We start from the raw sequence: 27,234 nt of genomic DNA on the forward strand, positions 1-27,234 counted from the left end.
CTCCAAGTGCTGTGTGGATGGCCTGGCATATTTTTTTTTTTTGCACCTGCAGTGTGGTTTGGGTACTGCCACTCCAAATCCCCTTTTCCTCCTGCTGTGGTTTCCCTGTTTTCAAGATGCAGTCTGACGTTTATGCCACCTGGACGAAACCCTGCAGCTCCTGTGCACAGAGTAGCAGGTGATGGTGGGCAGCTTGGGAAAGAGAGCCACAGCAGGTCCACACAGGAGCCAGGCTGGCACTCACCATGCTTCTGCTGCTGCTGTCATGCACCTGGCTGAAGGGTACAAGCAGATGGTCTGCAGAGCTACGGCCCTGTCTGGGAAGGCATATACCCCAGCCAGGTCTCCCTGCAAGGAGGAGTGCTCTTCCTTTTGACTTAGTCGAGCTGCTGCCTTCTCTTCCAGCTCCTCCAAAGCGTCTCACAGGGTTTCCTTATGCAAAGAAGTTGCAAGCAGGAGGGGCCTTTTCTGCAGTGGCACTTCTTCCCACATCAGAAGGGCCTTGATGTCTAAGCTTCAGGGGTGACACTCTAGTTCAGCACACCCTGCAGAGGAGAGCAGGAAGAAGCCTGCTTGGCAAATGCTTCTTCCTTTCTCATTCTCTCCGAGAACTAGTCCTTGAAGCTGGGAAACGTGCTGGAGCCTGACACGGAATCAGTGAGGGCCTGAGGAAAGTCTTACTTTCCCTTGAGGAGATCCAGCTCCTCGCATAGCCTGGCCTTCCTTTCCTCTTCCCATCTGACTGAAGTTCTGGGAGATATTAGAATCACTTTCTCCCTCAGGGCTGGAGACACCGAGAGGCAAACCCGCCCCAATATGCCCAGTCAAGAGGGGGAGGAAGGACATGGCAGCTTCTGCCCGCCTTTCGCCTCTGACACATCATCATATGGCAGACCAGATAAGGAATTTATACACAGCAGCAGTTTGTTTCTACAGTTATTAGGTGATTGAAGTCTTGAATATAGAACAACATCTACAGACAAGAGGACTTAGTGCCACTGCAGTATTTCGTTGGCAGGAAGTAGTAGAATAAAATTGAGTACTTTATTGTACATTCCATTATATGACAACTAAACAGAACTGTCCTGCTTGTGGAAAAAGAACTATACAATCTGTAAGCGCTATCATTTTTAACACCAACTTTCTTGGGAAAAAGATATTTGGATGCTAGTTCCTGCTTCTGCAGAGCTGACCACTTTTGTCACTGTTTTCATTGTAAGTGTGTAGTTCTTAGTGGGTCTATTGTATGTTAATAAATGTTGTCAAGGATTCTGAGGACTGTACTTAAGAAGTGGAACATTAGCTTCAAAAGAAGCCACTGCTAGGAGGTAGAATTCATGCCACTCAAGCATCAAATGCCTGAGAATACTTAAACTAAGAATTCTACTAGTCTTGCATTCGTACATGATCCCCAGGGCAAGGCTGAATCTATAAAACTGCAACAAAGCTCAAGGCTCACTTTAATGTCGTTTGATGAGGGAAAAACAGGTTGCTGTAACTGTAGTTCTTTGCGTGGTCGTCTGTGCAGTCCGTCATATTGAGGATTTGTGCCTGCACTGCACATTATTTGGGAACTTCTAGAGCTCAGAAGAACCTTGAGGCCCTGCCCTCGGTCAGGGAAACCCCATGGTTCTGCAAAAATCAATGGCAGGAGCCAGCACACTTTCCTGAGGGTAGACCGTGTAATTGTACATATGACCACTTGTAGAACCAGTTACAGGTACACAATTTGTTTTCTACTTTGTGCAGTCACACATATGGAAGACCACAAGACTTAGTGGGCCTTTTCTGTGGTGGCTCCACACCTTTAGAACACCTTCCCAGTAGCACTGTAGTAAGAGGGCTACATTCCAGGTTCTTTTTTAAAAAAGGCTTAAAGACTCATTTGTTTTGATTTGCCTTGCCTAAGTCTTGTTTTGTCCTGCTTGTTGGGCACTATGTTGCTGGCGGTAGTCAGCCTTGTGAATCTGTTTTCTTCTTGTTTCTTTTTATATTGCTGTAAGCTGTGTTGGATGGCCGTTGCCTAGAAAATTAATGTTTTTTTTAAAAAAACTACCACCACCATAGTTGTGGTTGCTGAGGCAGTACACAGCAATGCTGCATAATTAGAGGAGTCTTTGGGCCTGTCATCCCCTTCAGGTTAACTGGGAAAACCCTAAGAAAGTAGCCTTCTTCCTTCCATTGTCACCCAGTTATACATCCAAACAACTCTTGTGCTTTTTTTTCCCTCTTGTATACTTTAATTGCTGGCTTTTAGTTTTCCTGCATATCATGGTCTCCAGTTAGGACCACAGTTGTTTGTTCTATATTATATCCTTATCCTTATCCTGCTCTGCACATTCACCAGTACTAATTTATTACCATGTACCTCTTTGCATATGCAGAAGTGCCACCAGGAAGTTCAAAGATGTAGAGGTAGGTAGAGTAACAATTGGCTTTTTTCTCCCTGTGACTTCCACATCAGAAAACCCTTCTCACATGCCTCTTTCCTCACCACATGCAAAGGCCCTGTTCGCTGCTAGGCAACATAATCATTCAGTAGCACTGGAATAATTGTTATTGCTAGGGGAAGAATGACACAGATCACTCTGAGAAGAAAAATGGAATTGATATACTTGACTCAAAACTGGTCAGCCTTCCTGTAACTCTTAAGAAGCACAGATATTTGAGGGTATTTCTTGAATTGGATGGTCACAGAGGTACCAAATCTACCCTCTTAGCTTCCATCTGCTCAGATTTTTCAAACAGTACATCTCCTACTTGCACAGACAAAAGTAATTTAGAAGAAGGTGGAAAAGCCATGTAGACACAGACAAATGGAACAATATTTATAGGTAGACTGCTGGAGTTAAGTGGAATATGTAGCAAAGTTCCTGTGATTAAGAAATTGAAATAAACCAATCCATGCTCCTAGCAGTCATTCATGTGTGCTATAGACAAAGCTTCTGCTTTGAAACCTGACTTTGGATGTAAATTTGTTTTCCCTGGCTATTCCCCAAATGTCAATCCATTTATATACAAGAAGGCAAACTGGAATTACATTATCCAAGACTTACAAGAAACCTCCACATTTTGATTACCTGTGAATGTTATCTTCACCAGAAGGAACCACACCAAGGTTTGCTACGCTTACCACCTTCTGCAATATTACAAGACGAGTGGAATTTTGTGGTGCAACAGTGACTGTAGTGGATGTTTCATTCATACCAGTCAACCTTCCTGAAACAGTGAAACATAAAAACCATGGATTCATGTGGTTAATATCATAAAGAAAATTTAAAGCATCACTGACATATTAGCCCATATACCTGGTGCTAAATGTTTAAGGTTTGTCTTAATAAGGATTTCTGAGTGCCTTATGGGAACAGATGATAAATACCTAGTCAACTAACTATAATTTTTAAACTGCATATTCATGAGGATGTAGTAAGGCATTTTCATATAATTCCAAAAACTAAATGCTTATGCAGTATAACTGAATGATTGTGTGTGTGTGTGTGTGTGTGTGTGTGTGTGTGTGCATATACACTACATATACACATACAATCACTAATATATGGAGATCTCAAAAGAGAAAACAGCATGCTTATAAACAACACCCATAAGTTCAATATTTATTGTAAATAAGATCACAACAGTTACTAGCCTGCAAAAAAGATAACCATCGAATTGTAGAGTTGGAAGGGACCACAAGGGATATATCACCCAACTCCATGCAATGCAGGAATCTTTTCCCCAATGAAATAAACAACTACCTGACTTTTAGAAGACATCTGAAGGCAGCCCTTCAGATTATTTTGTTGGGAGCCGCCCAGAGTGGCTGGGGGAAACCCAGCCAGATGGGTGGGGTATAAATATTATTCTATCGATTGAGCTAAATGTACTAGTTTGCTATGGGTTGGCGGAAAAAAAGCTAGAGAGCTGCACTTCTACACTGGACATACTACAGAGAGTTTCCCACCTCTAGCAGCTTACTTGAATTCTTTCCTGGGTACACCCATTCTATCCTTCACCACCCAATCATTCATCTGCATGTAATTCCTTCTTCCCTTTGGCTAGTCTAGCATATTAGACTAATTCATCACTTCCCACACCAACAGGAGTCATGATACAAATACACTAGAAGCGCCTATTCACAAGTTTACTTAAAAACAAAGATAATGACCTCCACTTAAAACAAGGATAAACACTAAAAGATGACCATGCAGTCAATCTATTAGCACCACCCAAATACTCACAAGAAGAAATACGGTTCTGCCTGGTGTCGAAAAGACAATACTGTCAATGTCAGGCAAACCTTCCTGGGGAAAACATTCCATAAATGGAGGGCTACCACATTTATTATTGCCATTTGGCAGACATTTCTAGGAGGAGGCACACAAAGAAGGGCCTGAGATGTTAACATCAAGGTCCAGGTAAGTTCATTTGGAGAAAGACAGTCCTTGAAGTATTGGGGTTCTGAGCTGTAAAAGCCTTTATACTCACTCACATTCTTTATTATGGTCCAAAGACCCACAAAACCATTTTGAAAGCAAAGTGCATTAAAAATACAGAAAAGACATTACAACAACAACAACAACAAATTTATTATTTATACCCCGCCCATCTGTCTGGGTTTCCCCAGCCACTCTGGGCGGCTTCCAACAGAATATTAAAATACTAGGCAGGCATTGTGTTTTATCAAAGACATGTTGATTTCTAATTCTTACTAGCTCCAAGAGAAATTTTCCCATGGTCAGGTTTATATCATTTTTCTTATCTTCAAGGAGATACTTGAGATAAAAGATATCAGTGTTTCCAGGTAAATTTACCAATAAGGGCTTAATTAATTGGTTCCTGGCTCTACAAGCAAACTAGAACATTGAACTGGGCTCAGAAATGAATCGCTGACAGCATAGTCAGCAAAGAACTAGTGTTACATGAACACAGTGCCTTGTTGTTTAGTCGTTTAGTCGTATCTGACTATTCGTGACCCCATGGACCAGAGCACAGTGCCTAATTCTACTCAATAGTATGGTTGCTAGGTTCTGCATTAGGTGGTTTCTTGAACCATCTTCAAAGGAAGCCCAATGTTCAACTCACAAGCAACTGGCCATTGCCTAAATCTGCTTCTCAGTCTACCCATGCAAATGCTGGGAGATTTTCTGTGTGAGGGGCAGGACACACTATTTTTAAATTGTTTTTCTGCCCATGCTATACCACTGGTTGTAGTAGGACATTGCCTTACAGAAGCTCCTGCCAAGTAAGCTAGAGGGCTAGACAGGCAAGGAGCTGACACATACATGCCCTGGAAGGATCAGAATAAGTATTACCCCAAAGGTCAGGAAGATGTGCCCTGTCAGATAGGTAATAAAGAAGTAATATTTTTGCACTAGAAATGGAACATGCTTCTTTGTAAGACTGCTATGGTGCTTAACCAGTTTTTGTAATTCTAAAGTAAATGAAGAAAACAGCCTACTCAAGGTTTATTTTAAACTACATTTCACTTAACCATGAATATTACGTAGCTTTTTTAAAAAAATAATGTATCAACTTTAGCCGGGAACAGTACATGGTACTGCAGATGGTCTAAATTTTACATTAGGAAAATGCATTGAAAAAAGTACATAAGCAGTCTTGAGGCTGCTTTTAAGCAAAGCACAGGACTGACATAACACTGCTGAGAGATGTGTGTACTCATTAAGGATTTAAACCTTCTCCATTAAGCTCTATTGAAGAGCAAATGCTGAATAAATGAATGCAACTATGTTTATGTTAAAAGCCTGTTTCCCGCAGCATGTAATTAAAGGAAATGTTGTACAAAGCCAGTACTTTTGTCAAGCTCCTGTAAATGGAAAGATGGATAGCACTCAGAGAAGTGAATGCATTGCTTCATATTTAACCTTAACACTCTTGTCATTAATGGTTTGTCTAACTTGTTCTATAAAGACAAGGTACTGCTCCATTGAAGTAAAATTAAAAAAATCAACTAAACCATGCTTTTCAGAACAGAAGATTCATTATCGTTGACTAATGTATTGGCATAAAGCAAAGTAACATCCTATCAAGTAAAGCACACATTCAATCTGCCTTACCACCCCCCCTTTTATTTTTAACTCATGCTGTTTTATTGTTATAGGCAATTTGTACCACTCAGCATGACAGTGTAAACTGAATCAAGATTAATTTACATGCAAAAGAACACTTAGCATGGTAAGCAAATGTATTGTCTCGATTGCTGAGGTGGAAAAGAACCTGAAAAGAAAAAAAAGGTGCTCTAATTAAGGGGCATCAAATATGATTGCTTGTGGTAGTTAAGGGCCAGAAAATTGTGAATGTCTGACCATTTAAAGAATTAGCACCTTGCTTGTTGGGAGGACAGAAAATGTTGCAAACATAAATCTTGATAAAATCAAGTAAACAATTTGAGAGATTCTTTTTATTTTTTAAAAGACATGGCTTTTCCGAATTAAACTCTATTGGGTATACTTAAAGTTGCCAGTTTAACTTTACTAAAATTGTAGTCTTTGGGGGAAAATCTAGAAGAGGAAATTATTGGAAACTTAAGATTTCAGAAACCTATTAATATCCAAAAGCTGAACTAAAGCAGAATGAGCTTGACATTTTAAATTACTATAGTACTTTTATGAAATGTTTATCTTTCAGAAATATTAGGTGAAGTCTAATGCTGTCCACGTGTGAGTGGAGCAGATTTCCACTTGTGCAATGAAGAAGAGTTTGGACTTGGACTTGATATCCTGCGGTTAGCAATCTCCTTTCCTTTCTTCCCAATGACACTTCCCTTTCCCCTCCTTCTTCCTGCAGCCCCCTGGAGAATCTCGGCAACAGATTTTGGGAATGTATAGAAGTTGGTTTCTGCTACAATGGGTTCATCCACACCTCTCAGTTAATGTTCTGCCATTACTTTAAAGAAAAACAAAATAGTAAGCAGCATTACTGTTAACAAATGTTATCGATATGTATTTCTCGATATTTAAGCCTAGGGGGAAAATAAGGGAAATGTGTGCGAAAATATCAGTTTGGTACACTGAGTTGAAACAGAAAAATCAAATAACCCCAGTTGTTGTTCTGAACTATGCTAGGTGGTTTGGGAATGAATTACACCAAAAGTGGTTTTTCCAGTTCAGAATTGAGATCCTACTGAAACAGAATGGCAAGGCTTAGCACAGCATGCACATAAATGCAGCTTTCCATCTTTTAGCGCTGCTTAGAAAACTTTAACAAGTATGAATATGCAGCAGTTTGTTCCCTTGCTGCCTTTGCCCAGCTCTATTAGAAGAATGCAACAGCAAACATCATAATGGAAATATATATATTTTTCTTGGTACTGTAAAAATTCTATACCTTTTATCATTGATTTTCAGAAATCAATATATGCTTTTAGTTTCTAATATTTAGTTCCTAATATTTAAAAAAGTGATTCTATTTCTACTTTTTAAAATCCTCATTCCCCCCTCCCCTTTTTAAAAAGTATTTCTAGATGTGAAGGTTTGCGGCATTTCACAAAGGAAAAAAAACTCTGGACGATAATAGTACTATTGAAGGAGATTAAGGCTACAATCTTAACCCCCCCTTACCTCAGAATAAGCCCCAATGAATTCAACAGGACTTACTTCTAAGTAGACCTGGTTAGGTTTATACTGCAAGTTTGACTGACATGGGACAATTGCTCTTGGTAACTTTCCAAGCTGACCTGAATTTTATGCTTGACTTTACTAGTGAAAATTAAGAGGAAATTCAGTTGGCTTAGATATTAAGTGAATATTTAGTAACTGTTAAATTTTTCCCTCAAAATACTCTGTAAACTGTTATTTAATCTTGTTTAGAAAATACATAAAGCTGAGAATTGAGACTTCTATTATCATGAATTTTCTAAAACGGCTGAAACATTTAACTAAGATGATACTAAAGAAAAAGCCTTTTAAACCTACGGTAAATTTGCCAGCATCAGTCCTGCATCAAAGAATGAATTCAGGAAGACAGAAAGAGCAATAGTGAAATGCCAAGAGACCTTCATGGATTTACAAATACTTCATATAAACAAATTTTCAAATAGCTTTATTCAGAGTAGCCTTTCTGCTCTATTAAACATAGCAAACAGCTGCCAGATTTATTCAGACAAATAATCAACAACCACAGAAGTAAAATGGCAGAAGAAAAAGGAATTTTGGCAACAACTCCACAGAGGACCACAGCTATTCTCAAAGTGCACTTCTTCTATGCACTCATGGTTCTGAATGGCCAGTCAGGAGGGGGGAGCTCTCAGTCACAGCTAAGCATACAAAACTCAATCAAAATACAAGCAAGCAAGCATACAAGAAGAATGAGAAAGGGAGAGACAGAGTGCAATATCCAGTTTTACTTAAAATTGCACTCCAAGATGACAGTTTAAGGGAAGGGGAGAAAAGTAGATCACAAAATATGACGAAGCCTCAAGTCACTCACTCACCTTGGTTTGCTGAGCACGTGCAAAGTAGGCTTTAGCCAGCAAAGAGTAAGAACAGCAAATAGTTAGGAACTAGTTAAGGGAGAAAATAACTGACCTTATTTTTTATCATAGGACACAACTACACGGAAAAAAAGGAAATCAAATAGTTGTGAAGGCTATCATTATTTCTAGACGAAAGACACAGAGAAGAAGACCCACAAAACTGCTTATTAAACATTTATATTAAATATATATCATATTCACGTGTTTTGGGCGGCTGTAATAAATACACAAGGATTTTTTAAACTTTCTAGAACAGAATGAAAGGACTGATTAATGCAAATTCCAATATGAGGAGACACAATGGAATCTAAAGGTCAGAGACTGTCCAGGTGAGCTTATAAATAAACCAAAAAGCACTTTTCTGTTTGGCTTCTTTAAACACAATACCAAATAAAACCTTTTGCAAAAAGAATTTGTAGTACAGGAAAGTCCTTCATATATATTTGATGTGATGCCACACAAAAAGCCTGCGAGTTATGAGACAGGCAGAGCAACTCTGTTATGTGATTGTGCATAAGTACAGAATCTATGATGGAGCAACAGCAAAATCCAAAGCTCTGCTGGCTAGCTGTGGGTGGGGGAACACCTAACAAACAGAGCCACATAACTACACCAACAACAGAGCTAGTGCAGCTTTGTGGCCTCTATGGATGTGTGCGGGGGGGGGGGGGCGGAGGCAGACGTTAGGATATGCACATTCCTTGTCTTCTCCTATACAACTCATTTTGGCCCTCACTGCCCATTATCAAGGAAGGGCACAGAGCTTTTTGGCTTTGCACTATGGAGACTTCTGACAGTGGGTCAGACTTTCTGCTGCATCCTATGCAGCTCAGCCATACTTTTGGTGAACACAGAATTGCTCCATTCTATGTTTTTAAAAGTACGACAAAAAATGCGGGTGCCAACTAAGTAGCTAAGCCATACTTCTTTTGAAACTGAAGAGATTAAGGCTAAATAATGCTGTAAAAAGTAGGTCACACAAATGAATTTTAATGGAGTAGGGACAAAGTATACTAACTATATACAACTAAAGCTTTAGAAAGAGGACTGGAAATATAAAGAAAAATGTGTTGGAATTGTTTTTCTGAGTTACACCAGTATTCCAATCACTAGGACTAATATGAAATGTCCAAGTGCATAGGAAGCCATAGTTTGGTTAAATAGATATATTTATTGCTTCACACAACAAGGAGTCCTAAATTTAAAAAAAATACACTACAGTGGTACCTCTGGTTGCGAACGGGATCCATTCTGGAGGCCCGTTCACAACATGAAAAGAACACAACCCACAGCGGCGCATCTGCGCACGCGCGGGTTGCAACTCGCCGCTTCTGCGCATGCACGAGCAGCGAAACCCGGAAGTAACCCTTTCTGGTACTTCCGGGTCACCGCGGAACGTAACCTGAAAGAATGTAACATGTAGCGGACGTAACATGAGATATGACTGTACAGTGGTACCTCAGGTTACATACGCTTCAGGTTTCATATGCTTCAGGTTACAGACTCCACTAACCCAGAAACAGTGATTCATGTTAAGAACTTTGCTTCAGGATGAGAACAGAAATCGTGTTCTGGCGGCGTGGCAGCAGTGGGAGGCCCCTTAAGCTAAAGTGGTGCTTCAGGTTAAGAACAGTTGCAGGTTAAGAACGGACCTCCGGTACGAATTAAGTACTTAACCTGAGGTACCACTGTATATGGTACAATAGCCATTAAAACAGTACATGTATACTCAAAAGAATCACCTAGATAAGCAAAATACACACAAACTCACACAGTGGTTATGGCCTAATCATGAGGTGTGTTTTTTAAAAAAAACGTTTCAATCAGTTTCTTAGTACCAGTGCAATATAAAACGAGTGTTACTTAGGAGGGCAGTCAACGGAAATCTTGGGGTTAGACCAGAAAAATATGTTCTCATTTAGAACAATATGATTTTACTGCATTTGCAAAAGGGTCCAGAACATCCATCTTATTTTAATTTTTTTCCCTTACCTCGTTCTCTCTTAAAGTCTTTTTCTGACATAGTAACTGGTAAAAGTAGTTCTCCGACAGGGGGTTGAATATTAATACTGAACTGATCATCTTTTGTACTGTGGAAAAACCCAGAAAGGTAAATGATTAGTAAGATAAAACACTTGTCTTATCAGTAAAGAAATAAGGAACAATTTATATAATGACCAGTCTTCACCTGCACCAAAAAACCAGCCACCAAAATTTTAAATATTCAGCAGAATCCATACCTAGGATGTTCATTGTTTTCACCTCTGATTACGTCATTCCACAGCACACAGAATGGCTACATCTGTGTTCAAACTATGATAAAGTGGTAAAACTTCTATATTCCCTAAATTACTGTGCCCCAGAACCAGTGCCTTTTTTCTAGCAGTACGCAGTACCGGCACCATTTTTCTAGAAAAAAGTACTGGTGCTGGAGTGCCTTCTTCCTCCTTCCAGACCTCTGTGAGACATGGGGTAAGGGCTGAAGTTTAGAAGTGGCCAGGCAGGCCCTTCACCAGCGCCCTCCGGGCCCTGAGGTAAAGTGTGTGTGTAACAAAGCTCTCGTAACTTGCTACCGCCAGCGCTAGTTGCTTGGTAACTGTGCACAACCACTTTAAGCCGCCAGAGAGCAGGATGGAGATGAAGGAACCCCTCCCACCCCACCCCACCCCCCGCTTGGGTCCCTGCTCATTTTCACTGCCACTGCCACTTTTACCACACCAAGCATCAATCTGTTTCTATGTCAAAAAAGGTAGGATTGTGTGTTCTTTTTGAAGGCCAAAAATCATATTGTTACCACCTTCATACAGAGAAATATGCAGTGGTTTTGTAGATCTGAAATAAAGCATGGAAAACTTCAAGAAAATAAAGGGATGGTATTGGTCATGTGTAAGGTGAACATCTTTCTAAGCGTGCTAAATAAGTGTTAGGTCCAATCTTCAAGTTAAGGATTCTCTCTTTACTATCTTTAATTAGATGTATTTCTTGGAAAGCTTTGCTTAATAAAAATAGTGCTTACCAAGGAGTTCTTCCAGGAGCTTTTAATTCTTTATTAGAGTTTTGCATCATTTATATAAGGAACTATTTTAAAACTCCTAAATGTTTTATTACCAATTTTTACCTTTCCTTTATATAATTTGCTTTTACTGAATTGCTTGCTCCAGTACATTACAAGAATAGCAAATTTTGCTATGCAAATCACAGTCAATGATTGGCATCTAAACCAATTGATCTACCCATTACCACTATCTGCCTTCCCACACAAGCCTTACTACAAAGCTATTGATTTAAACAGTGCCGATCGGTTTCCATTTTCTGATTTTGGGCAGGCTAATTAAGAAAGTGAGTAATTGTGATTACATTGCTTCAGGATCAATTACATTTGATGTAAGACAAAGTACTCCTTTTGGAACAATGTAAGGGAAATAATTATAATCAGAAATGGTTTATGGGGGTGAACCTTTTCATAACAATACAGCCAACACCACACATACTTTTATTATTCTGTGGGCTTAACATATTTAAAATAAATAATATATAAAATGATTTTAATAGAATCAGTAAGTTTAGTTTACATAGGTAAACTATGTTCTATTAGATAGTGTAAGAGAAAAAGGTAAACATTATTTTTGCAGGGGAACTGGTGTGGATTGCCATCTTTGACAATCACACAGAGAATACAGGAAACTGGCATCGAAGGGCAGCACAATGCAATGGCTGCTAGAATGGATTTGGAATGAAGAGGTTTTTATTGAGAACTTGCACTTCAGACTTGCGATGCTAGGCAATGAAAGTATCTCAGAACCCTCTGTAGGAGTGTCAAGATTCAGCCCTGCCCCAAAATTGAACCTGAGGTCTCCACTGGTTCTCCACACTATCAGTGACCATGAAGATATCTGTGCCCCAGGACTGAAGTCTCACACTCCAGCTGCCAGAGTTCCTGGCTAGCTCTCGGACCCACCCACCCACCTTTCCTCAGGACCACAGCAGTAGAAGAGGTGTGAGCCAGGCAGAAGCTTTAGAGCCACTGCAGAAATACCTAGTGAAAAGGAAGTGGACCAGGGCCGCCTGGCTCAGAGCCAGGAGGGGACGAAGCCTGCAGTTTCTATATAAGCTCCCAGTCTGAAGCAACAGCTGTAATCTGAGCTCCAGCTTTTTTGATGTGGGGAACTAGACAAAGTGGCAGTTGACCGGAAGAAACCTAGTGCCTTGCCCCCTGTAAGTTTTGGGTGTCACTGACTGTTGTTTGAGGATCACCTTACCAGCTGGATTTTGGCTGAGAGACTGAGGTGGGTTGGTGCTGTTGGAGGCTGTATTCCTAGAATTTTAAGGATACAGTCCCAACCTCCTTTGAGTCCGTTCGCCTGCTGGTGACGGACTGGCCCCATTTGTACATCCCATTTAGAAAGTGTGGGAGAAAAATATGTGTTATTTGGTACTCCTTAAAATATTCACCTAGCTAAAAGTTTAAAATCCAACCTCTTTTTAGCAACATAATTTTTCATTCATTTTAACTGTGTGTTTTAAAAAACCTTTGAGTAGTAGAATAGCAACTATTTGGTTTCTTATTTCAACTCTAAACTTGGTGCTTAGCTTGAGCTGTGTCATTGGGTTCACATTGTCCAAATCATTAAAATGAATACACCACTGGTGTCTGAGGCAAATCTATTTACAGTGACGTTACTCATAGACCGGTGTTGAAGAATATTGATCTTTCTTGTTTGTCTAATAGGAAAATAATAAACAATTACTAGGCAATGTTGGAGAAAGTAATCAGTTTTTATATATCACTAATACAGCAGACCTCCCAAAACATAAAGGTGATGATCTGCATAAAATCAATGTGTTATGCTACATTGCTTATATTTATCACTGCAAAGAATCTCAAGCCTTCAGTGGCTTAAGTCTGGAACTGAACTATTAGTTTGCTGAAAGAGGGGCACTCAAAAGTGCATATACTTTATATAAAAACATGAACATTTAAAAAACATTCTATGCAATATTCAATGGAAGATCAACATACTATAATGCCAAATCATGCCAGCCTTTAAAGATGCTCAAAAGCAGATCATGAATACTGTTATTATATCACTCATAAAAATGCTGCAGATAATTTTAATACCTTTTTGAATAATCTAAAACATGATAAAAGAACTATTGGATTTTAAAAAACAAACAAACCATAAAATTCCACATGCAAGGAAGTATGAACCCAATATCACTTTGTGGAACAGAATAGTGAAATTACATCTGCAGTATATGAACTTCAGCATGTTTACTTCCCAGATTTCCTTAGCTAGAATGTATGTTTGCTCTCTGACTATGGTTTATTTGTTGAAGCACCAGCAAGTATATGGTTAACTAGCCTGCTGAAATTACAGTAAAGAACTGTTGATGATCTTATGGAAGGCTAAGCAGGGAATCACACCAGCAAAAAATCTAATGGTATAATGAATGTTAAGCAAACACATATGACTCTAAGTCTACAAACTAATTGAGACTCATCCACTATCTTGTAGGGGGAGACCTGGTGTGTCTGGCTGCCTCCAGAACATGAGTGGCACTGCTGAATACAAAAGTAAGCCAGCTGAGATAGGTGGAAGGATGTCACAGGCCTACCAAATTGGTAAATCTGTGCCTGGACTGTGCTACTTCAGGCTTCAAATGGGAGGCTATTATCTAAATGTTCTCTCCCCTACCACAAAACATAACTTCATTACATTATTTTCTGATCCACAATATTAGACAAGCAATTTGTTTAAGAATTTGTTTACCTTAGATTACTTTGGATTCATACTTTTAGGATTGAGGGCAGGGGAGAAAAGAAAGCAGCCCTTCTTTCACACACTTAAATATATAACCGAAGAACCAACTATACATATTACACCACCTGGGAGTGGAAGGAGCCCAGATAGATTTCTGGGACCCTCCTGGTGCAACACATCCATATGCTCTGCATACTTTCATAAGGGTCTTGTTAGCAGGGGCTGGGTTTCACTTTGGCCTGATTTGCACATCACAGTAAGCCAAACTATTGCTTGCTGGAATTGCACAAACATGTTGGCTCTTCTGCACTGCTCCATGGTTTGACTTAGCGAGCCACCCAAACTCTCCTCAGCCACAATCTGTAACTGTAGGACAAACCTTGGTGAACAAGGGCAGGGTAACGGGCAAGTCTTGCCTTCAATTAAATTATGCCCTCAAAGAGGACATTTCATCATTCATTCTTATGGGGAAAGAGTAACCATTCACTGGTGCAAATGAATGTTAAAGGGGTACTACTCCGGGACATTATTGGGGAAAAGGCTAAATCTGTCCCGTTCCCAATATGGAAAACCTATGACCAAAGCTTGTGATGCTGGTGTCAAGGAACAAGCTTTGTTTCTTCGTTACACATAAAATAAAGCTGCCTGTTCACCCACAGTACTCAGTGGAAACCACCTCAGTACAGAGATCCTTTTCTTGTTCAAACTAGAAATGATGCCAAAACACAGGAATGCAAATGTTAAGTACTGAGCTTTTCAGAGGAGACCAAACAGATACTTTTACATATGACTAGTCTGATATAATGGAGGTGCTCATTATTTTGTAAACCATTTTCTGTGGTAAGCAGAAACACTTCCTGAACTTCTTTTGTCTAAAGTGGTGGGATGTCTGGGGTGGTGGGCTTTACAGTAACCATGGTTCTTTAAGGTGACAGACTGCTGATTTCAGCCCCTGGATACTGACAAGCTATGACACTGTTGCCAATCTAAATATACTAGCAGCAAGAAAACAATGTATTAACTAAATTGTGCATTATGTAGTTATTTGGAGAGCCATATTATCAGTATAATTATTTCATTTATTAAATTTCTATTGTGTTTCTATAAAAACACAAAAATAAAACTTTTCCATCTCTGTATTAAGCATACTGATCAACCTTCAGAGGCTTAAATAAAACCTGCCTTAGCATAATGCGTTAATATTCAAACAGCACAACAGGACAAAAAAATTATATTTTCTTCCATTCATTTCCCCTACACATTAATGATCTATTTTTGAAAAGCCACTGCAGCATAACTTACCACAACTGGAAATTGGCAGCCTGGGTAGAATCACAAAAGTCAATTCCTACTGAGACTGTCATAGATTCCCCAGGTTCAAGAGATTCTATTGAATGGAACATAAAGCAAAACATTGAAAAAGTTAGATAAATCAGTGTAACAACAAGGCTTTTGAAAACTTGAATTAGGTTCTGCTTACTTTAACGTATTCCTTAAACATTTACTGACTTTGCAAAATTTTAGAACAAATATTTGCTTGGCTTTTCATCAAGTGTAAGTCATTGGAATGATGAAGAAAATAATTAGATAACAGGGACTGTTAACTGACCCTTTGGGGTTCTCTTCAGTGAGCTGCATGTAGATACATATTTATCAGTGTCAGAAATGACACTGGAGATATTGAGATAACCTTGGTAGGCTGTTACTTGAAAATTCTCTGCTATAATAAGTTAAGAACAAGAAATCTTATCAAACAATTATTCCAATTTACAGAAAATACCTGATTCAACTGTTGTAATGTATTTAACTTTGAGATTTAAGAACAATTTGCTTATTTGGCAGAGAAATTTAAAAGGATCAGTGAAGAGAATACCTTTGTTCCATCAATTTACTAGAAAACTATAGCAGCCTTTATTTACAATGTCAGAATATGTGTGCAATATATTACATGCAATAATATATTATAGTTATTGCATTAAAATACCCAAACATTTAAATCTTAACTAATGGGTAAGATTACTTTAACATGAAACATCACAGAACGTGTTTCTAGAAAAAGTGCTATCCAAAATTTGTTTAGCTAAAACACACACGCACATTACTATACTGATTATTTTGATCACAAAGTATGTTATCTTACTTTTAAATCTGATTCTCTTGAATTGCATTTTATCTTCCATGGTGCTTACTTGTTCTGTTTTTATATTTTTGCTGAATCCAGATTCTAACCACCAATATAGTTTCTTACTTCACTTTATATTTCACTGAAAGCTCTTCACAGAACTAAAGATTATTCGTCATATTACTCTATGATGTTCATTTCACTTACAACATATAGACTACACATTCTGGGTATGTATGAATGCACTGCTTTTTAATTAAACTGGCTTTACTCCATTCTTGCTTCTTAGGTCTGATTCATATATTTAAGGGAATAATTGTGTGCATGCTTGCACTGAAGTAAGTCTCACTAAATTCAACAGACCATACACAAGTGTGAATAAGATTGTCGATTAATCAAGCAGTCTCCTCATAAGCATTGTGGGGAATAATGAACAGTCAATATAAGGCATAGCAATATGTGCAGAAAATTCTGGGTTTGAGCCTCATGTTGAGCAAAAGATTCCTGCATTGCAGGGGACTGGACTAAATGGCCCTTGTGGTCCCTTCACTCTACAAATCTATGAATTCACATATTCTCCTTTCCTTCTTTTTGAAGAGAGGAGTTATTTTGCAACTTTTATGTCCATATGCCCATGTCTTGTCATGATACTGATATGCTGTCATCCATTTTTCATCTCATTTACTTGCGACTACAATGCTTTCTATGGGGTGCTTTATCTGAAGATGGTTCAAAAGTTTCAGTTGCCAATCAGCAATAGCAAAATTCATAGTAATAGTGTGCAGAAAGTGTATTGCTCCTTTTCTGGCTCTACTGCACTGGCTTTGTATTAGATCCCAAGACCTATTCAAAGTGCTGGTGAGAATTCCTGAAACCCAATTCCTCTCCGCTCTTATGAGTGAGCATTTCCCACTACACCAAAAGACCTTCTGCTCATGGCAAGAGACCAACTGATAATCATGAAAAATGCTTGAATATGATTATGAATGTCCTTAGAATGAGAGAGTTGGAAGGGATCCTAAGGGTCATCTAGTCCAACCCCAGTGAAGACTAATAATTATGAGTTGTTCCCTCCCCCATTCTGGTGTATTATTATGAATCCTCCTAACGGATCTGTCCTTCACAAATATTAATCTACCCTAATACTTGTGATTTCCTGTACTATTACAGGAAATACCTCTATTTTATGTGTATGCATCATTAAATACAGCCCTGTTCAAGTTCTTTATTAACATCCAAGGGCAAGAAATGTGTAGAGGGCACGTGTTCCTCTGAACTAGTGCAATGAGATTTCCCCCTCTCCTCTCCTATGTGGTCCCATAATCACTCTGGGGTTGGGGGAACCCCAGAATAGATTTTGGGGGAGGCGTTGGGGGGGTGTTGTGTTGTGTAAGGAGAAATCCTTGTAGTACTGACAGAACATTTTGCTTAGCACTACACTGAACCCAGCCCTATATTGCTAACTTTACTAGCAATATTAATATTCCAATGTTATTAATATATGTATCAATACATTTTACACACTTTTTAAAGTTTTTGCAATTAATTAAATTGCATTTAAAACTGCTCTATTCCTGCTATTTAATTGAGATGCTACCCTGTTTCAGGACTCTGGACTGAGAATATGGAATATAAACTGAAAAATGAAAAACTTCCCTACCACCTATCTGCAGACCAATCAAAGAAGTACCACAGATATCAATAGGACTGTGGACATTACTATGCACTGGATTGCTAGTCATTAAATAACTATGAAGGTTCACCTAATTGAACCACAGAAAACAGTTGACAGTTAAAAGATCTACCTGCTCCTGGAATCAAAGGTTCGAGGTTTGTTTGTTTTTGAATGCATCTAAGTCTTAAAAAGTTAAGATGCTACAGAGGCTAGAAAAATATATTGCATAGTTTCAAAATTATAGAACAATTACCTATTGGGTTAAACACATGCACTTTCATGCCAGTAGGCAGCTTTTTTTCGCCTAAGTGGATATTTTCTATCTTCTGGTCAGTGGTGTTAGCCAAGGTCACTTGGACAGATACCATCTGATCATTGTAAATGCATGGCTGTCTTGAGAAGTGATAATGAGCTGCTAATCCTTTCCCACTCATTCGGTGCAGGAGTTCATGAGTTCTGGTTGGCACAAAGGCTGGAACACTGACCTATTGCATAGGAAAAATTAAAAGTTAGTAAATACAGACTATCAAGTTCTTGCATGGGTTAAAAAAAAAAGATGCACGAAATCAATATTACATTCTATGCATATCTAAAATGCAAGGATTAGACTGCATATTGCTTTCAGCTGAAAACCTGTAAAAAAATAATCAAAGCAACATGTGGGGGGGGGGGGAAGGAATTTGATAACATTAAAATCTACAGAGGGAAACAGAAAGGAAGAAATGGGGATGAGCTCACTGGTATTCTTTGTATGCATAAAGTCTAAGTTTCAATTCTTGGTATCTCTGGTTAAAAGTGAACTCATGTAGTAGGTTCAAGAAAGATCCTCTGTCCAACACCTTGAGAAACTACTGCTGGTCATAGCAGATGATACTGGAACAGATGGACCAATTCTGCAGTATAGTACAAGCCAGCTTGTACATATGCAGTCAGCTATATATCACCAGAGCATTAGCTAATTTTTTTTAAACTGTCTTTCACATAATGAAAACACACAAACCAGAAATCCTACCTCTTCCCCCAGAGTTCCTTATCTACAAAGCAGAAAGTGTTAACAGCGGTATTTTTAGATTCTAAAGATTTTAAATTTATAAGATACACACCAAAGAAAAGGACAATGATTCTCCACCCATTCATAAAGATGCAGCAATTTCAGATCAGAATTCCAAACCAGAGACCATTCATTTCATTGTTATAATAAAAATATCATGACCATTATTGGTTTTCAAATGTAGCAACTGCTTCCTTAAATATGTACATTCATTGTATGATGCACACCCCTTAATAGAGAGAACATCCCCAGACATCTCTCCCTAGTAGACCTAGGTTTGCAGTAGATCTTACTCTTGGTTGAGTCTAGAAACACAGCCAACAAGAGAGGCAGTCACAGAACTGGTACAACTTGCTACTGCTAACAGGAAAAGGATCAAGTGTCATCTCTGCAGTCACAGAAACAAAAGGAAATTGCAACAAAAATATGCACGGACTGCTTGAGTAGCATTAAGCTGTGTTTGCAAGGTCTGTAAGATTTGTTGTTACATAATGTCCACAGTGTTAATTGCACAAAAAATTGTTCTAGATTTAAAGAACTGAGGGGTCAGTTAGACCCTCTTACCGTGTACTTTACATTATGGAATAGGCTTCATTTCAATTATTTATGCATGGAAGGTAGCATGGTTTTGTTACTTGCAAATGGTGCCACTCTGAATACTTTCCAACAGATATTCCATTTGTACAACTTTCTTGGAGTACATTTGACTGCAAATGCACCTCCGACCCCTTTTGACCCTGATCCAGTCAAATTTTCCACCGATGGTAGATTAGATTGCTCTGTGAAAACATTTCTATGCTTAGTGCTGTGCAGAAAATAGAGCATTGTGGAGCATAGATAAGGCAGAAGGTGGTAAGCAGTTTTTAAAACTGAGAAGAATTTTTTTATTTGTTTAAATCTTAAGTTTTTCTAATTGACAAATCGTACAATTTGTCTCCCAGTTTCAAAAAAGCTACCTACGTCAAGATTTTTTGCAATATGCACATTTAAATTAAATGTATTAATCTTTAGTGTACCGAGGCTACATTTAATCAATTTAACATCAGATCATTAATCATTTGATTTTTAGTCTAGCTAAAATAATCTTTATGCATACATATATGTACGATAATTTTTCAGTGATCTTCAGCTGCACATAGGAAGAAGCATTCCTCAGCCGGGCACTGGCTTCACTCATGTACATAAACAATATTACATATGGTGGAAGGCGGGGAAGAGGAAGAAACCCATTCAACCTGTAGAACCTTGTTTCATGTTGCTGTTTATGACCACAGCTTGAGTCAGAGCGTGAACATTTGGTACCAACCTCTTTTGCTGAATTTTTACTGTTCTGTTTTGGCTGGAACCATTTTCTTTTATAATTGCATATTATATTGTTGTAATCTGCCCTGCTGCCTTATGGTGAAGGGCGGATAAGAAATCTTACCAAAAAACAAGCTAACAAGCAGGATTCTTTTTGCTGCTCACCCTCCCCCAAGCTAGACATTATATGTAAGTACACAGGTCAAAAAGTATTTTAACCCGTCAGTTGTCTGAATGAAATAATAAAAAACCATTACTGGAGCATGAGTTATACAACTGAAGAAACTCAAAATAGCATCAAGACTGGGTGGAATTGTTTTATGTAGGCTGATTCAATACAAATGTTGTAAATATGTTTAAATAAAGCCTCCCCTAAAGAGTTAACATGCATTTAGGAACTGTATGATAAACCACTACAAATCATATTGGCATACATTTAAGAAAGTCATCTATGTACTTTTAGATGTTTTATGAAAATAACCAATCAATTCTGCAGACACAACATTATTTCTAAAGGAAATCTGTGTGCATATAGATACAGGAAGACAAACCACACATATTTTATCAGTTTATTACAGTAAGCAAATAAGCGTGGAATGAGAGTGCACATAACTGTCTACTTAGTGCTTACTGAAACATTTATAAGAGCTGTTATCTCCCTAATAACAGACAGACAGCGTGCAATTTTAGAAAGGAGAAAAGCTTCATATTTTCAACACTTCACTAAAAAGTAACTGAAGAGTGTAAAATGAAAAATACTCTGTGCAGTTAGCTGGTAATGGACCATATTATCAACTCAAGTTAGATTTATATGATACAAACTAATCACTAATAGTTATTTTATGACATGGCATGTCTGCTTCCTGGGGGGGTGGCTTTAAGATTAAAACTGTAAAACTTTTAACGCCACTGCTGAATATTTCTTGAAGAAGAAGAAGAAACACGCAAAATTTCAAGTTACTGTTTTCCAAAATGCTTTTTCAAAATGTGTAACTCAGCAGTCCAATCCAGGGACCTGTTTGTGTGTTTCAATGTCTGGAAATAGTCCCAGAAGTTGCCTTTTTGGCTGCAAGAATCATGCAATATTATAGTTTAAGTGCAAAAAGAGCCTTGCAAAGCATTCCACCAACCACCTATGACAGTCCACTAAGAGCCTGATAAACCTCCTATTTCTACCCGAGACTGCAAAAACAGAAGGCTGGTATCAGCAGCAATTGGGTGCGGTAAAACACAAGTTGTAAGAAATGTATTTGCTATGGAAGGTGTAACCAGTTAGCATTGAAGTGATAAATATGTAATTAAACTTATAAACATTAGATGTTGCCCTAAATTCTAGGTTCTCCATAAGTATTTCTGTTGTTAGACACCGAGTTTATTATGCTGATAGTGAAATTTCTCACTGCTTTTGGAAATCTAAAATGCACTTTTGCATCAATTCCATTTTAAACACAATTCATGATTTAAATAAATACAACTGATATTTTAGAAATTCATACTTCTACACGAATCTTTTTGAGGTTAATGCAGATTGCCCAATCTTGCTATTCATATTGCTCTAAATGTATCCTTTCTGCTAAAATGTAGCTATTACTGTCTCCTACTTGCTCCCTTTCTAATTTTGACCGACATGTTTTCCAGTTCAACACCACTATGGTCAGAAGCTTCTATTGATCAGATTCAACACATATAACAAAAGAAACTTGTCTGGATGAAATATACATTTTGTTCAATTAATGTCTATTGTCTACAATCAAAGGAATCTTTAAAATTATGTTTTGTTAACAGTGAGGGACAGAATAATTTAGTCTGTCTTTGGAAGTAACTTTTCAATGGCCCTTCTATCCAAGACATAATCCAAAAATGACCTACAGTGGTACCTCGGGTTACATACGCTTCAGGTTACAGACTCCGCTAACCCAGAAATAGTGCTTCAGGTTAAGAACTTTGCTTCAGGATGAGAACAGAAATCGTGCTCCGGCGGCATGGCAGCAGGAGGCCCCATTAGCTAAAGTGGTGCTTCAGGTTAAGAACAGTTTCAGGTTAAGTACGGACCTCCGGAACGAATTAAGTACTTAACCCGAGGTACCACTGTACTAAGCTATGAGCTATTTCCTCCTACATATACTATGTGGGTATGCTCCAGTAACTCTGAAATTTAAGAGGAGAAGGGAAGGGACATCAGATTAGTGTTCAAAGAAAGAAAAGCTTGTGGCATTAAGGGAAAAGTTGCCATATGGAAGAAATCAAATGGAAAAATATTAATAGTAACTGTTTTTGTCCATTAAATATTATAAATTGTAAGCAAATTAAAGTACTGAATCTTCTAAAACAGATAAAGCATCTTAAAAAGCAGAGACATCACCTTGCCAATAAAGGTCTGTATAGTTAAAGCTATGGTTTTCCCAGTAGTGATGTATGGAAGTGAGAGCTGGACCATAAAGAAGGCTGATCACCGCAGAATTGATGCTTTTGAATTATGGTGCTGGAGGAGACTCTTGAGAGTCCCATGGACTGCAAGAAGATCAAACCTATCCATTCTGAAGGAAATCAGCCCTGAGTGCTCACTGGAAGGACAGATTGTGAAGCTGAGGCTCCAATACTTTGGCCACCTCATGAGAAGAGAAGACTCCCTGGAAAAGACCCTGATGCTGGGAAAGATGGAGGGCACAAGGAGAAGGGGACGACAGAGGACGAGATGGTTGAACAGTGTTCTCGAAGCTACCAACATGAGTTTGACCAAACTGCAGGAGGCAGTGGAAGACAGGAGTGCCTGGCGTGCTCTGGTCCATAGGGTCACGAAGAGTTGAACACGACTAAACGACAAAAATAAGCATAAGCAGAGACATTTCCACATTGCACAAGGAGAGGATTTTTGATTTCCATTGATCCCCACACTGCAATTCCCCCCAATTCCAGGATTGGAATTGGGACATTGATGAGGCATTGTGGAACTACTGGATCTTTCAGTACTATCTCATCTGGATCTGTAGCCTGTTGAAGAGTGTGGTCTATTATATTGTTGTCACAGACAAAAGGACTGATGTTGTTTATCTTTGTGTTCATCCTTCTTGACAGGAAGCATCTTTTGTTTATCCCATATCTCAAAAAGGACTTTTTGAGCGGGTCCCCATAAAGCTTTCCCCCACTGAATGCGGAATTGGCCAGGTGTCCTTGGGATCCTGCATCTACATCCCAGTTGCCAGATATTGCAGAGCCAGATATTACATTGCCAAGATGTTCACTATCACTGCTCTTGGAAGGCTGGCACAATGGAGCGCTTCTGTAGACAATCTACAATGTGTTTGGGTACATCCCCCCTGGAGATGAGATCAGTGGCTCACAGGATGCTTATTCTAGCCGTAACGCTTCTGCCTCAAAATGCAAGTGGCACCGCCTCTACTCACTTGTCACGAGCATTCCTTGGTCCTCCTTTGCTTTCAGACAGGATAATCACAGTTTAGGATAAAGTTGCTACTGGCACACCCACAATTAGGGTAGCCAATTGGCCCATAATATTAGTTGGGAAGAGGTAGTGTCTATTCACCAGCTTGCATGATGGTTTGTGTTTTTCCAGTGTTGTCTGCTCAGTATTCCGCAGCTTTTGGAATGAATCTGGGAAAGGGAGGGTAGCCAGACGTGGCGGTCCATCCAGAAAGGCAGATTTGGCTCCTTTGGTTGCCGCTGTAGCTTTTGCCTCAGTTTCCATGGGTTGTTCCTCAGGGAGTTCCAGGACTCTCCTTGCTTTGGCCACCAGAGCAGGAAAAATTTATGACCGAAGAAGCCTACACTTCAGGGGTGGTGCTTTCAACTCTTCTGCAAACAGCTCACCCTCTTCCTTATCGTTTGAGGCCAATGAGGGCTCAGAATCTGAAAAAAATGCCCAGGGTGACTGCCCTCTAGGATCCCTTGGGAAAAGGGCAGAATCCAGATCTTAATGACAGAGAATTCCTACAATTTATTTTCATGCCTCAGTAATTAAATTATTTTGTTAAAACAGTGCATGTAGTTCTTAAAATACCGTATTTCAAGTACAAGAGTGAAATATGATTCACCACATTTCTCTGAAATGTTATGACTGGTTTTTACAAGATGTAGCTGGAAGCTTTACATTGACATACTTCATAAAGCCAAATCCTCCAAGTGCCCTGGAAATGTGAGGTGCAGTAATGCGAATGTGGCTTGTGCCATTAGAGTGCTTTGAAATATGAGTACTCCTCATGAATATTAAGGTCTGTCATATGCCACAGATTCCCTTTGAAACAGTTGACTTCACAGAGACTAGATATATGCTCTAGTTTTAAAAATATGCTTAAGTACTTTGCTGAACCAGTCATTAACTTGCAAAGTTGTCCACTTGCAAATAACTTTTTTAAAAGTGCTCCATTTTTTACCTTGCTGAAAGTAAAAGCAATATAGAAATTAAATTATGTTGAACTCTTCCAAAAGTTTCAGCCAGGCACCTGAATGCAATTATTGGGACCTGCCAAATTGTTCTGGAAATAGCATCCCAAAGCAGAGCTGCCACTACAGAGAAGGCTCCATCCCTAGTAGCTGTGAAGTCCCCCTCCAAAGGTTGGGGCACAAAGAGCAGGTCCTCAAAATAAAATCTTATCAGGCAGATTCATATGGAGAGTATATAACAAGGGTGCTTGTAGCTCTGACCATGCAATGAAAAAACATTTGACCTCTATAGGAGCCTGACCATGTCCTCAAACATCATACACACCTTCACCCCAACCTCAGGTTTCTGTGAGTGTCTGACAACTCTCCCTATACACAACATACTGTTTGTACAAATGCCATTACACATATCATGCAGCAATATTTGTTGTAGGCTGCAAAAGAAGATTAGTGAACTGTCCAAAATTAAAATATTTATTGATAGAGTGCTTTTTCTGCAAAAGAGTGGTAGCTGCACCTCCTTTATCACATAGTTAGAAGAACAGGAGAAAGCGAAATGAGGGAGAGTGGTGGAGCAGGGAGCACCAGATATGGGGCAACACTTGGCTATTCAGGACTCAAAAAAACTTTATGTGAATAATTGGGTGAAAATAACCCATAACAGCCAGCACAAAAACAATGCCTTTCTTTTGTAGGATAGAGCAAACAGAATTTCCCTTGCAAGGACAGCAGGGGGCAAAGCATACAATTTCCTGACCTATATACCCTACTACCAAATGTAGGTCTCACTTCATAAACACCATGGGTTTTCTGGAAATCATTTAAGCGACCATTTGCATAATGAGTCAATGATCTCCATTCGCACAACAAGCCAATAACTTCCATTGAGTCACACGGGAAAAATTCTAATGCACTCCCAAACCATGGAATTTGTGGTGTACATATCAAGGTTTGGGTATTAAATCCTTGTGTTTCTTGCATAGCCAGCACTTGTAATGCAGGACTTGCATGTACTTAGAATGAACTGATCCCTCTGCCCCCCTGCCTCCCAGCTTGACAGACTTCCCTAATTCTCTGCTAAGAAATGTGGAGATGGTGTTTAATAAACAAAGACCAGCATCTTCTGTGCCATTTTTGTCTATTTTTGCTTTGGGGGGATGTTAACATTTGCTTCTGAAAAGGGAAAGTGCATTTCCAAAGAGTGATTTCACATATGGCAGAGATGCAGGTGGGACAGGAAATGCAAGTACATTGTAACTGTCTATTTTATATGAAGTTGCTCGCCATGGAACTATATTTCCTGGGCTTTCCTTTGAAGGCATAATCGGGAATGGAAGATCTCAATCATGTTGGGATAGCTTCCATGTTCCATGTAAGCTATTACTAGAAAGTACCCAAAATCGTAAGGACTGCACTCTTCAGCCTAAGAAGGAGAAGCTGATCTGTGTGGATAGATAAGTGACCCTCAGAATGAATGTCAACCAATAATTGGGAATAGAAGCCTATGCTGGAATAGTGACTCCCCCAAGACAAAAACAGATCATCAAAAACGTTCAGAGAGGCCTGCACTATGCCCACCACCCTTACAAATTCCCTCCACCTGAAGCTCACATGATCAAGGGAAAAGACCTTGCACTAGAAAGAGGCTCTTAATTTCAGTAGAACAAAATCTCTTGGTCCCAATCATACATGTCCATGCCTAACTCCCTTTCCGGGATTTTTCTTGACACTCACTGAGGATGTAATAATATTTTGCAAGGCAAATGTGATGGTATGTATACACAACCCCAGAGGAGTTAAGGAAAAATGGTTTCCTGCTTGGCAGGGGGTTGGACTCGATGGCCCTTGTGGTCTCTTCCAACTCTAGGATTCTATGATTCTATGGTTAGAGCAAAAAAGGTAATTATCCTGATTTGTTTACTGATTTTACAAAAAACAACCCTAATGTAAAACATGTTTTGCTCAACAACCAGAGTATTTTATGAACACGTGTTGTATAAGTTATGAAAGCTTTAGGAATATTTATACATTTTAGGTAGGGAATTCAAAATCAACACATTATGGGCTGTACATTTCCAAATCAATTTACTCATCTAGCACAGCATGTGCTACGCTGCCATGTTGGTCCAACACCCCCCACCTGCAAAGCCTCAACTCCAAAATCCACAGTTGGACGATGCCTAAGTTTCTTAAACTTATTTTATAAACACTCACAAACCACAATGACTTAAGGGCACATATCTTACACTTGTAGAGAAACTTTCAGTTTGCTGTGGAAGAAAAGACAGGGCACTGTAGAGTTTTGCTTTTTCCAGGCAGGACAGAGGGTTGATTTGCATAATATTTTCTATATGAAATTATGAAAGCACCAGGAAAGCACTGACTAAATAGTCCAGGATCTGTATATAAACAATCTATTTCTTTCCATAT

At 39.0% G+C, this 27,234-nt stretch overlaps 1 protein-coding gene and 2 long non-coding RNA genes across 9 annotated transcripts in view; 1 reads left to right on the forward strand and 2 right to left on the reverse strand.

Annotated features, from left to right (window-relative positions):
• LOC308597383 overlaps nt 1–21,853 on the forward strand; it is a 159,734-nt gene extending 137,881 nt beyond the window's left edge. For 2 of the 5 annotated variants that reach the window (XR_014012906.1, XR_014012908.1), the window contains 6 exons: nt 6,119–6,192; nt 7,827–8,820; nt 14,008–14,066; nt 16,475–16,605; nt 17,983–18,213; nt 21,455–21,852. This is a non-coding gene — a long non-coding RNA (uncharacterized lncRNA). Of the gene's footprint in view, nt 1–6,118; nt 6,193–7,826; nt 8,821–14,007; nt 14,067–16,474; nt 16,606–17,982; nt 18,214–21,454 lie in introns of all 5 variants that reach the window. The other 3 variants (XR_014012907.1, XR_014012909.1, XR_014012910.1) reach the window with 3 other exon arrangements.
• AP3B1 (adaptor related protein complex 3 subunit beta 1) overlaps nt 1–27,234 on the reverse strand; it is a 161,606-nt gene that overhangs the window by 9,128 nt on the left and 125,244 nt on the right. For all 3 annotated transcript variants that reach the window (XM_081212701.1, XM_081212700.1, XM_081212702.1), the window contains exons 23-26: nt 18,304–18,535; nt 15,556–15,640; nt 10,484–10,581; nt 3,081–3,219 (exon numbers count right to left, since the gene is read on the reverse strand). In XM_081212701.1, the coding sequence (XP_081068827.1) occupies nt 3,081–3,219; nt 10,484–10,581; nt 15,556–15,640; nt 18,304–18,535 (554 nt within the window). The remainder of the gene's footprint in view (nt 1–3,080; nt 3,220–10,483; nt 10,582–15,555; nt 15,641–18,303; nt 18,536–27,234) is intronic.
• LOC308597466 lies at nt 6,471–7,905 on the reverse strand. The gene is made up of 2 exons (XR_014013013.1): nt 7,807–7,905; nt 6,471–6,751 (listed from the first exon to the last, which is right to left on the reverse strand). It is a non-coding gene; the product is annotated as an uncharacterized lncRNA (long non-coding RNA).

This window comes from Podarcis bocagei (assembly GCF_964188305.1).
Source record: "Podarcis bocagei genome assembly, chromosome: 11".
Lineage (NCBI taxonomy): Eukaryota > Metazoa > Chordata > Lepidosauria > Squamata > Lacertidae > Podarcis > Podarcis bocagei.